The sequence below is a fragment of the Suricata suricatta genome, chromosome 3 (genome assembly GCF_006229205.1).
Source record: "Suricata suricatta isolate VVHF042 chromosome 3, meerkat_22Aug2017_6uvM2_HiC, whole genome shotgun sequence".
NCBI classification, from domain to species: Eukaryota; Metazoa; Chordata; class Mammalia; order Carnivora; family Herpestidae; genus Suricata; species Suricata suricatta.
The window spans coordinates 20240296-20252475 of NC_043702.1; the positions used below are offsets into that span (position 1 = coordinate 20240296).

A 12180-nucleotide genomic window follows, 5' to 3' on the forward strand; every position below is an offset into this window, starting at 1 on the left:
CAACCCTGGGATCATGACCTGAGCCGAAATTAAGAGTTGGACGCTTAACTGACTGAGCCACCCAGGTGCCCCCAGATTTCTTTTTTTAAGTGCCCTGTACCCACTTCAAGGCCACACTGTACACATCTGATTTGGTCAGATTTATTGTAACCTCTTCTGGAACTTCACTTCATTACGTGGATCCTCTCTTATCACTTTAATCTTCCTTCTTCTTCCTGAATTCATACCCTTATCCTCCAAATAAACTCCCCTCTCTCCATAAATTACTATCTAGATCTTTCCTTTCACCTATAAATGTCATGAAATAATAGTCTTGGTGTTTTCGCTGCTTACAACACAATTATTCTCCAATCTAATCAGCTACTAACCTCACCTTCCTTACGGAAAGTATTCTCCAAAGTCACCCATGACCTCCTAATTGTCAATCCTTCGTTCCCATTTTATTTGACTTTTCAGGAACATTTGATCAACCCCCTTTCTCTGCACTTTCTTCTTCTTTGGCTTCAGAAACAAAACTCTTCTTTGTGGGTCGTTCCTCCCCTAACTCTTCCATTCTTCCACTAATTGTGAAATTCTGTTCTTGGCTTTTCTCTCCTTCTCTTGCTCTGAAACTCTATTTGGGGGTTATTATATCCAGTCTCCTGAGTTGATGAATCACAATGTATATATTCAGCTTTAAAACTGAATCCAGACTTTAAAATCCAGGCTTCCATTGCCTACTAGCCGGTAGGTTCCTCATACAGTTATACCACAGGCATTGCAAGCTGTTGATGACCAACACTGAACTGCTATCTGTCCTCCATTCTCCTCCAGGACTCCCCACTTCACGAGCTCCACCTCCCAATCCACTAAGTGAGAAGCCTCAAAGTCTTTAGTAATATCACCTGACTCATCGCTCACCTTCACAAGTTCACCAAACTGCGCCAATTCTACCTCTGCACTGTCTCTCAAATCTATCCGTTCTTTTCCATTGCTGTTCCCCAGTTCAGAGCTGATCATACCATTCCCTTCCAGAAGAATCTCCAGTGGTTCCACTCCTCCAGCCGCACTGGGGTGCCCATTACTCCTGGACGAGTCTTGTACTTTCCCTCCTCTGTGGCTTTCTGCTCTTACAATTTCCTCCCAGCTAGAATGCCCTCACCACATCTGTCTCTTGAGCTCCTAACTGATTTCCAAGGCCCAGCAGTGACACCCTCTCCATTTTAGATTTGCTTCACTCTCCCTCTCCATAACCCCCAAACACATTGTCTGTACTTTTCTCAATGTTAAAGTTAACCTTTAGTAAAGTTAGCTATGTATATTTTCATTTCCTCCACTGAAAGCCTGTAACCTAAATACCTTTTCATCAAAATTCTCTATAGGTTTCATAACGGATTTATTACCTGTTTAGTTCAACTCAAGGAATATTTACTTAGTGCCTACTCTTGGCCTCACAACGTCTTAGGTCCTGTTAGAGAACAAAGATGAGTCCCTGATCTCACTGAGCTTAATACATTCTTTACCAACAGAAGTAAGATATGTACCAAATACAGAACGTGTGTAGTCTATCAAGTCCCATTCGGCCACTAGGCTCAATGGAAGTGTGAGGAAGAGATTACTTCCAATTTGTCTGCAAATTTCTCTCTGGGTGTCTTTGACAGAACCAACCGGGGTATTACAGGAAGGAAGGATGGGGTCAGGGATGACTGTGACATTGTAAACACAATGCTACACTCGTGGGAAACTAAACTAAAGGTCCATTTCCTTTTCTTCCTCTTCCCCTTCTCCTCCACACACCATACAAATCACATACAGGTGTAGCTTCTCTATACACAAAAGTACTTCTATGTTAATGACCAGAGAAAACATATTTTTAAAAGGAATTCTTCACAGAATCATAGAATATTTGACTTGAAAAACAACAGCATTCGTCTAGTTTAACACCCACGTGCAGACAACACTCCCTCCTCCAAATCTGGCTGGTGGAAATACAGACTCTGCTGGGAAGATTCACGAATGCAGATCCGCCCATCTCACAAGAAACCAACCCACTTGGAAGTAGTAATCCTTGTTGACAAAATAACTCTTTGTTTTGAACAAAACCACCACTTGTTGGCAGGAAACCTAGTTTATTTTCTGTCCCACAGAACAGTCCTCTAATGTACGGAAGAAGGCTCTCAGGTCGGATATTCCTCCTGCTTCCCTACCCACCTATGGCAACTTTCTCCATAAGACCTTTTATTAGAAGTCATCACATGACATACTTGTGAGTCCCGTCCTCCTCTGCTTATCTCAGAAATCCCAATTAGTTAATATTCTCCTTTGACTAGGACATCAAGAACTTACACCACAGAGTAGCCCTTTGCCATTAGAAGATGATTTTTTTCCCCCTTGAGTGACCTCAAAGCAACCCAATGATACAGGGTTTGTATGAGGTTGGATTAGAATCATACATGCCACAAGGCTGCCCTCGGCCAGCAAGTCAAGGTAATCACGCATGCAGTACCACAGAGCTGTTGTCAATAGTCTTCACTGCACACCAGCAATCACACGATGTGATCAGAATTTTGTCTGTGTGAAGGGACACGGTAAATTGGGAGTTAAAATTCAGAAGCTGAAAATGCTGGTAAGCTATGACGACAATATATACTAGAAATGCATAATTTCCAAGAGGATTGGATTCAGGAAAAATCCATAAACTTGGATTCTCATGTAAACTAGGATTCACATATGCCTTGTGCTCTAACAACGAATCCATTCAGTACTGACAGAAAACCAAGCAGTTCTCCTAATTTAAGTGTTCTGACAGAATGGCCCACCTATTCACTAAATCAGCAGTCAGGCAACCGCAGAAGTGAGGAGAAAAAGCAGGAAAGGGCCTCAGAGGACTAGATCCCTTCTACTGCCCTCCCCACACCTCAAACAAGCCTTCCGCATCCAGTTTACTAATACCAAATGCAAATACTTCTGGAACTCAAATAGCTGCTTAAGTAGGTCTTAAATGGACACTAGACTACGATATTCCAGTCAACATCAATACCACCAAATGACAAAGTCCAACTTGGAGGCTGCGTAGGAAACGTTTACAGAGAGGGCAGACATGACGGTAGGATGGGCTGTTAGCCAGGCAGAAACCAGCTTGAAAACAGAATCTCTTTTCAAGAGATTGGTGGGAAAAGAGTACAAAGAAAGAGGGAAGGGACAAATTGTTCAATGAGGGAAGTGATCCAGCAAATCACTAAAGTTCATCTCCAGAACGCTAAAGCCAGTGCTTAATGTTCAGTGTGCGTGACAATGGAAATGTCAACCCGACCCCAAGCCTCCGGAACATCTGACCATGAGACTTCCATATCTAAATGAATTTGTTCAAACGTTTTTGTTTTTAATACTCACCTGGTCTCCAACTGAAGGACTATGTTCTCAGGCCTTGTGCTCATTCTATGACAAATTTATTTATCAGTTTTCCATTTTCAGTTAAAGGTCAGTGAACTTTCCCACTGCTGTTGCAAGAATTAATGTCATTTTAAACCATAAATAGCCCCACACAACTGACTTAAAATGACAATTCAATTCTGTGGCCCTACCTCAAAGGCCTACTGTCAACTTACCTCATCATCTTCTGCTGCAAAGACCTTTAGGACTTGATTTCCCACAAAATATCTTCTGTGCACCTACAACAGGAGTTAAATAAAGAAAACCATTGGTTTTGATCCAAAACATGTAACATGAATAGCCACAATGCCAGAGTTACTAAGAAATTCTATTCTAATTGCTCTTAGTAAAAAACATTCAGAGGGGCTAGAAACAACTTTGCTTGAGGTCCAATTCAGCACAATAAATATCTGAATTCCAAGTATATGTCAAACGTTGTTCTGAGCACTGTGAACACAGTACTGAACAGGAGATAGTCTTGTCCCAAGGAGCTCGGACAAGTGTGAAATTAACTGCAATGCGGTGCTACGGCTCTGCACTCCAAGGCGCAAGCATACGGTACTGTAACTCAGGGCTCCGAGAGCACACGGACAAGGCACCGAGCTTGGCCATAAAGGGTCGGGGCAGCCTTCTGCAGATGGTGACACTGAGGTCAAGGCTTAAAGGATGCGCAGGAACTCCTCAGAGAAAAGTCTAGCACAAGCGTCTTGGGCAGGGATATTAGTGTGAATACGTCTGGAATGACATAAAAACATAACACATTTGAGGAACCGCCTCTGTCTGCAGTCCCCAGTCCAAGGGGAGAAGTGAAAGATTAGATTAGCAAGATTAGGAAAGATCAAATAAGTCTCTTATGAGCAGAGTGAAGTGGTTTGAGCTTCATCCCAAGAGCAATGATGAGGCACTTGATAAACTGCAGAGTCCAGAGTGAAGAACTAACTAGAGGGCGGGGGACGTCCTGCGGGAAGGGAAACTAGTGAAACCAAACATGAGTACTGCATGTCCTCTTGTCCCCCCTTTACGTTCAGTTACTTCTCTGGCAGAGTAGCAGGGGGTCAAAGCAGCTGTACCAATATCTCATTAGAAAGCGAATACGAGGTGCATCTGGGTGGCTCAGTTGGTTAAGCGGCCGACTTCAGCTCAGGTTATGATCTCACGGTTCGTGAGTTTGAGCCCCGTGTCGGGCTCTGTGCTGACAGCTCAGAGCCTGGAACCTGTTTCAGATTCTGTGTCTCCTTCTCTCTCTGCCCCTCCCCTGCTCACTCTCTGTCTCTCAATTAATAAATATACATTAAAAAAAATTTTTTAAAGAAAAAAGAAAATGAACACAGAAGAGTTCTTTGAAGCTCCAGGGTCTGAGCTGTCAGCACTGAGCCCATGAGGCTCGAACTAACAAACTGCGAGATCATGATCTGAGTTGAAGTTGGATGCTTAACCAGCTGAGCCACGCAGGCGCCCTGGAAACACCTTGCTTTTAAGAAGATGTATAAGCATTTATTAAGATAATAGGTGAAGGCAGGGATGAAAACTAGACTACTCAGAAAATCAGCTTGTCCATCGGGTGGGCAGATTACAACTGATTAAGGACACAGGCTCTGAAGTCAGAGAGACCTTGTTCAAAACCAGTTTCTACCACCTTCTAGCTGTGACCTTGGGTCAATTACATACTTACTTTTCAAATGTATAAAATATATTATCCTGACATCTATGTAGGAGGGTTGTACTATGAATTAAATGGGAATTTACATAAAATACATAGTATATTGAATGGAATATTATAACCACTCAAATAAATGGTAGCTTTATGATTATCTTCAATGTACCTATCTGAGATTGTACCGAAGATAAAAATAATTTAGAGCTTAAAAACAAACATGAGGTTGATTTAGAGAACACGTCATGACTTAAATGTTAATTTTAAGTTAATAAAAGTCTTTTAAAATGTAAAAATGTACTTTTTGTTCAGTTCACTCTTTTCTGCTTTGTCATTTAACTAAATAGGCCTCCCAGCCCCACCCTGGCCCAGGTGACTTCAGTTTCTCAGTCATGAATTTTGGGTTGGTGTTTTGGATAGTAGAGCCACTTCCCAACAAGCCAATTTTTACACACAGGTCTGAAGGAAGGTTCCGGCTCATGGAAAGACTTAGAAGCACTGCCATTAACAACCATACTTGAAGTTTGTAGAACCCCCAAAGTGAATGCTTTTATTTTTAAGAAATGCATATTTAGTATAATTTGTTTGAGAACTGTTTGTTAGCAACTCTCAACTTCCAAAAGGTATTTATTTTCACCATTAAAATCCTACCAACTTTCAGGAAGTACTCCCAATTTTCATCTTATGAATTTTAAAAATGTATCTAACCGTTTGGGAATATCATGCAAAGCATCTCCCCACCCTCGCTGAGTTATTCTAACACTGAAGTACTCAGGGACTCTATCCCAGGGCAACATGAAAAAGTTAAAATCCAGTACATTGGGTAATATTTATTTCCATTACAATCCTCACTTGAGGTTTTCTAGAACCAACAAGCATCATTTTATCCCTACAGAGCCTAATAAGATACACTGTAAGATACACTTCTTCATTTTCTCTGGTTGCCTACCTTAATAACATTTAAGGTAAGAAGTCCAGGAATCTTAAAAAACCCGTTCTAGGATAGTATATAGCAACTCAGGGCATTCCCCCCTGTGTGTATCTCTGCACTGTGGTCTAAAGAACATGACTTAAGGGCAGATTTCAGATCCTAGACCTCTTTGCTGGACGTTGGGAAGCGTGACTGGCATAAAGCAATGATATGTTAAGAGGCCCAGGGTCATTCAAAACCCAGGTAGACCTTTATTGCTCTAAAACACTCTACTAAAAGTTTAGAGAAAGTAACACAATAGCAAAGAACTATGATGATTCTTTAAGGCTACTATGAGCTATGATCCACAGCAAAGCTAAGAAGTGACTTTTAACGGAACCTACTCTGATTCAACCTAAGATTTCCCAACCTTTCTACATCTTGGTTTCTCCACTCAAAAAGTGAAGATAGTTAACGCTAATCCCCAGACTACATTTCAAAAACCTTAGAGTGAAATGAATACACATCATAAATAACAGGACCAATCAAAGCAAATCATGTCAAGCAATAGTAAGAAAAAAGTTCATTTATGTTGTTTACAGGGAATAGAATAAGTACTATACCTGAGAAGATCTACAAAATCCCAAAACAGAGAAGCACTTCTCCTCTGATTTATATTTCATTTGTTCTTCATCCACTTTAGAGAAAGGAACTATATCACTTCCATAGCGGAACCCTAGAGAACAAGAGAAGGGCATCTGTTAAGCATATGGGGCCTCATTTCCTGCAAACTGAAATGAGCCTCACGCACACGTTGACAATACAAGCATCCTCCAGATCAAGCCTCCATGTACCGCTCCCTGGAATCGAATCACCGCCCCCTGTGACCAGCGGGGAAAAGCAGCAGCAGATACACAAACAATGTACACGATACAGAGATGATTAAAATCTAATTACATTTTTAAAGCAGCATCTTCTGCAGTCTAGTTACCATAATGATTATCCAGCCCAGAAGAAAGAATGCAGCAAATGTAGTGTATTAGTTATCCTCCAAAGATAAACTAAGGTTGACTAAAGTACAAGTATGATTTGTAAACATAATAACAAGAACACATTTATTTAGAAGCCTAGACACCTACAGAGAAAAATGCCCAAAGGAAATTTTCAGAATCAAATGTTCTCAAAAATGCATGCTGGAGACACCCAAATACCTAATAGGAGATGCCGGAGCTCTTCTACTTAGCAACATTCAATTGATAAGTTGGCTATTTCTCTGCATTTAAATTTACTTCGTTTCTGGGATTATAGTATCCATTTTTTTCTTTTTAACTACTTTAGTTTTTCATATAACTATAGGCTCTAGGTTTCTTAAATATAACTCCTATGCTATTCCAGGGCCTGTGTTCTAGGGAAGGTCATGCCCTTTCAATCATCAGTCTTCTATGTTTGGTACGGAGAAGGAGCATCAAAATGCAAGAATCCTGGCCTACAATAAATGGAAAGGAAAAGCACATGTATCTCTACTCCAAGAAATAAAGAAATGTGTGTGTTTGGGGTAGATTCTATGATCCAGTGTTCATAGAATAGATCTGTTCAGTCAGTCTGCTGATGCCTTGCATTTAATGAAAAAGAAACACGTTTGTGTTTTCATATATGTCTTTTTATAAAAAGCTGGTGAGCAAAACAAAAATTCCAGCAAAGAGGAAGGTGCCTCCAGGGAGATGTATGGCACGTGATTAAGAGTGGTGGCTAAGCCAAATGTTTTTTCTACTCTTCTCTGTTATCAGACATCTTCTTACTTGGATTTTTTAACTTGAAAAGTCTAATTAAAACAGCCTTGTGTTTTCAGGTTTGTCGACTGAAAGGGCAAGTCAGTATCTAGATTTTGTACATGGCAAGAAGTACAGGACAGACTGCAACACGTAACCACATTCCTCTGCACACAGATGTACGCCGGTACCTCTGTCTACCCATTAGGGGTCGAGAGGGGAGGGCAGGAAGAGGAGGTACGTGGTAACCACAGAGGTACGAGACAGAAGCTGCGCCTGGGCTCTCTGCACTCAAACAACATTAAGTCTTCCCTCTCCGTTGCTCCAGCAATCTATTTCCTTTCTGCCCAAACAGAGCTGGTGTTTTGCTGCAACCATAAGAACTGGCACCTCGTCTGTGATATTAATCTTCCTAACACAGCCTCAGTGACACTCTGTGCCTCAAAACTACAAACAGATCCAGGTTGCTTTCAAAATTAAGCACAAACTTATTCAGCCTGTCATTCCAAAAGCCCTTCCTAATTCGGCACAGTACGCAGAGACACAGTCTCTGAAGTGGGACAACCCTGGGTTCAGATTCTGCTAGTGGTTAGCTGCATGACTTTAAATACGTTAATGAAGGTCTTCCAGTCTCAATTCTTTCATCTGTACAATGGCATTCAAAAGAGTGGGATGCCCGCTTCATTAGGCTGTTGTGGCGATTGACAGGGAAAATCCAGTACTAAACTGTGTATGCCCAACACATCAACCCTACTGTCTAATAATCACTGGGAAGCCCTCCACTTAATCATGTTCGTCTTCCTTTACAGTCATTATATGAAGATCGTAAGATTCGCAAGTGATGGGGCCGTGATTCTAACCCGGGTCTGACTCCAAAACTCGAGTTCTTAACCACACTGTAAAACTGAGTTAGTAGGGACAGCAGGATACGAATTCCACTTTCTACCCATCAGCAACCAGGAGAAAGAAAGGAATCACAACCTCCCTTTACCCTAACCACTCTCCCCCACCACACATACAAATATACACAAGCATATTAGAGCCACAGACAAAGGCTTTTTTCTCAAGGCTTGCAAATTAAAACTATACTGGGCAGCACAAAGCCTGGCAATAAATGTATCTAAAAACTCTAGTTTCTATCTCAACCATCATTTGGTATCTTGACATGTTAGCTCCTAAAACTTCAGACACTCTCAGTGAGTTCTTAAGAGTGCTATCTAGACACACAGATGAAATGCACATGATGTATGAAGTACAACTTTAAACACCCAGCAAACATAAAGCCATATAATGGACACAAATGTTCCAGATCCCCTAAATTACCTTAAGGGAGAAGAGCGGGCAAGATCGGGAAGGCCTGAAATTGGCACTCAGAAGAATAATCACCATAGACATAAAAAGTAAAATAAAAAAACTTGCTTCAGCCACATTAGTAGAAGTATTCTTCTAGCCAGTATGTTTCAAACTTTAAATACAAAACCAAGGAGAGGCGCCTGGGTGGCTCAGTTAATTAAGAGGCTGACTCACGTCATAGTCTCACGGTTTGTGAGTTTGAGCCCCACATCAGACTCTCTGCTGTTAGCGCAGAGCCCACTTAGGATCATCTCTTTCCCTCTCTCTCTGCCTCTTCCCCAGCTTGCATGCATGCTCTCTCTCAAAAATAAGTAAACCTTTAAAAAAACTAAAAAAGTAAAATAAAACCAAGTGTTAAGTCTGTCCCTTGAGGGCATCTCGAACTCAGATGGAATGTCCGGGTGTCCCCCTGGGAACCGTCCTGCCTGGGACCCAACAGACGAGCTACATTTAGTTGGGACCTAGCATCTCAAGATCCCTCCAATAGCTGTGTCTCCAGTACTCAGAAAAATATCTCTAAAAATAACAGTACGGATCCTCGTCGGCCTCACATCACTTTGAAAACCCCTGTTAGGCACAAGTGAGAACTCTTCCTGGCGTACCTTGAATAGTGTCCTCTTTCGGAACCTCAGTTTCATCGTCGTCCTGTAAGCAATAAACTGTTTCTTTCTGGATATCTTCTTTTTTTAGAGTTCTTGCATCCACAACTGTCCAACACTTCTTAACTTTCTCCTGCATAATCTTGTTTCCAAGAAAAAAATAAAGGGAAAACAAGGAAAGCCAGGATTCTAATCAACAAGAAAATGAAAACCAAAATCTACTCTCTACAGGAAAAAATTTGGAACAATTACTCTAGCTAAATGCTTTGTTTGCTCTTGCCTGTTGTGAAGATTTTAGTTTATTTCATAACTCTCTCTACATTTTGTTTTTCCCCCAAGGTGCCTGCCAGAGAACTATATATACATAAATACTTTTTACACAAAACCTGCAGGCTGATAAAATGGGACCATACAACTTGCTACTACAATTTTCCAATAAAGAAAAAAAGGGGAGCCATAGATCAGGAGCCAGAAATCACTTAGAAAATCTGAAAAGGAAACTTGAAAAAAGAAGAACAGGACAAGACTGTATTCTATTCCAGGCCTTGACGGCAGCTGAAATAAAGTGTTAGTTAGCTGAAATAAAGACGGCAGTGAAATCCAAGGGTTTCATAGGAGTAGCTCATGTCCTGGAATTAAGTCCTAGAAGATACCAAAAACACCTGAATATATAAATATATGTTTCTGTATATCTTATATAGTTAAATCTTTTTATGTATTTGGTTTGTACATTTAAAGAAAAAAGGCAAGGAAAGTCACATAAAAACATGGAGCGCAGGCTCATCCTCAAACTGGAATTCCATCAAATAATTGCCAAAAGCACTTTATTTTTGTAAGTGTGCTACTATGTACAAATATGCATATGTAACAAAAGGCAATTTCAGAGTAACAAGTCAATATGTTTAAGATTCTACTTTCTACACCCAACGTGGGGCTTGAACTCACAGCCTCAAGATCAAGAGTTGCATGCTCCACTGACTGAGCAAGCCAGGTGCCCTACAAGTCTATATTTCTTTGATACCTCCTGGATGCTCTTCCTACCAGATCATTAATAACTGAGTGAGACTGAGTTTTCAAAACTCTGGACTTGTTCAGTGTATGTCTACAGTTCCGCTAGGATACTACAGTGACAAGGCTTAATGTTACCATTTTCTTTCCTTCAAAAGAAAGAAAAGGGAGAGAGGGAGGAGGGAATTAATCTGGATTACAGACAATTCTTAAAACTTCTCCTAATATGCTTTTTACATAAAAGCTAAATAGAGGTGAGCTAGCAGGAGAGCAGTTAGGGAAGCAGTAACTAAGGTACTGAATAACTCTCTCATGAATTGTCAGTTCCTTATATAAGCAGATTTGCCTGCCTGGCATATTGCTTTAAAAAATGTGTATGGGGTGCCTGGATAGCTCGGTCAGTTGAGTATTCAACTTTGGCTCAGGTCATGATCTCACGGTTTGTTCAAACCCCACATCAGGCTCTGTACTGACAGCTTGGAGTCTGGAGCCTGCTTTTGATTCTGTGTCACCCCCTCTCTCTGCCCCTTCCCCACTCATACTGTCTCTCTCAAAAATACATAAACATTAAAAAAATAAAATAAAGTAAATGAGAATGTATCACTCACCGATTTATAAGCCACAATTTTTATAGACAAATTGGAGCCAATGGTCAGTGTGCAGGGCCAAGGGACCGAACACCTCTCGATTTTCTTAAAGACACACAGTTGTCTCAGACTCTCACTTAATGGAAAAAAAAAATATATATATATACACACACACACACACACCATATATATATATAACAAAAGCAACAATTTCAAAACATTAACTTGAACTGGATGATGCACTTAAGTTTTCTAGAAGGAGAAGGGAGTTGTCAGTAATGATAAAGAGGAACAGCAGGGGACAGCAGGAAAATGGCAACCCCAAGTTGGGAGACAGCCAGAATACAACTGAGTTGGCTTAGGAAGAAGTAGAATTACGTTACCGACAGGTAAAAAAAATTATCTCTTTTTTCCCCTACTCAATTATTTCTGTCAACTTGGCCAGTGGTTAGCACTTTTTTCAGGACCAAGAATAATTTGAGGATATGATAAAAGCACAGCCATAAGAGTCTGCCCACAATATAAAGGGTTCACCAACTCACTGAAAACCACGGACCTGGGAATAAGAACCCCTGCTCCAGAATATCAAAGGGTAGGTACCATCCTATAACGTCACTGTTCATAACTCTACAACTTATTAGTTAATTCCAATCACCCTTAATAAAAAGCACATATATATGCACATAGGGGAGAGTGTTAAATATTCTCCAAGGGATAAAAGAATTTAGTCCATATTTAGTCTTAAAGTGAAGCAGATAATGCTAGGTTTTTTACCAGATGGGGATGGAGAACTGGGAAGGAGCAAACACAATGTACGGTGCTACTTCATTTGAACATAAGTGAAGATCAATTCTATTTTTATCTGATCCCTAATCAAACACCACAGAGA

At 40.7% G+C, this 12180-nt stretch overlaps 1 protein-coding gene across 3 annotated transcripts in view; it reads right to left on the reverse strand.

Moving 5' to 3' along the window:
• XRCC5 (X-ray repair cross complementing 5) overlaps positions 1–12180 on the reverse strand; it is an 86967-nt gene that overhangs the window by 60388 nt on the left and 14399 nt on the right. For all 3 annotated transcript variants that reach the window (XR_003906489.1, XM_029933886.1, XM_029933885.1), the window contains exons 7-10: positions 11313–11427; positions 9700–9838; positions 6599–6711; positions 3588–3650 (exon numbers count right to left, since the gene is read on the reverse strand). Coding sequence is in view for 2 of the 3 variants with exons in the window: in XM_029933886.1 (XP_029789746.1) it covers positions 3588–3650; positions 6599–6711; positions 9700–9838; positions 11313–11427 (430 nt within the window). In the remaining variant the exon portion in view is untranslated. The remainder of the gene's footprint in view (positions 1–3587; positions 3651–6598; positions 6712–9699; positions 9839–11312; positions 11428–12180) is intronic.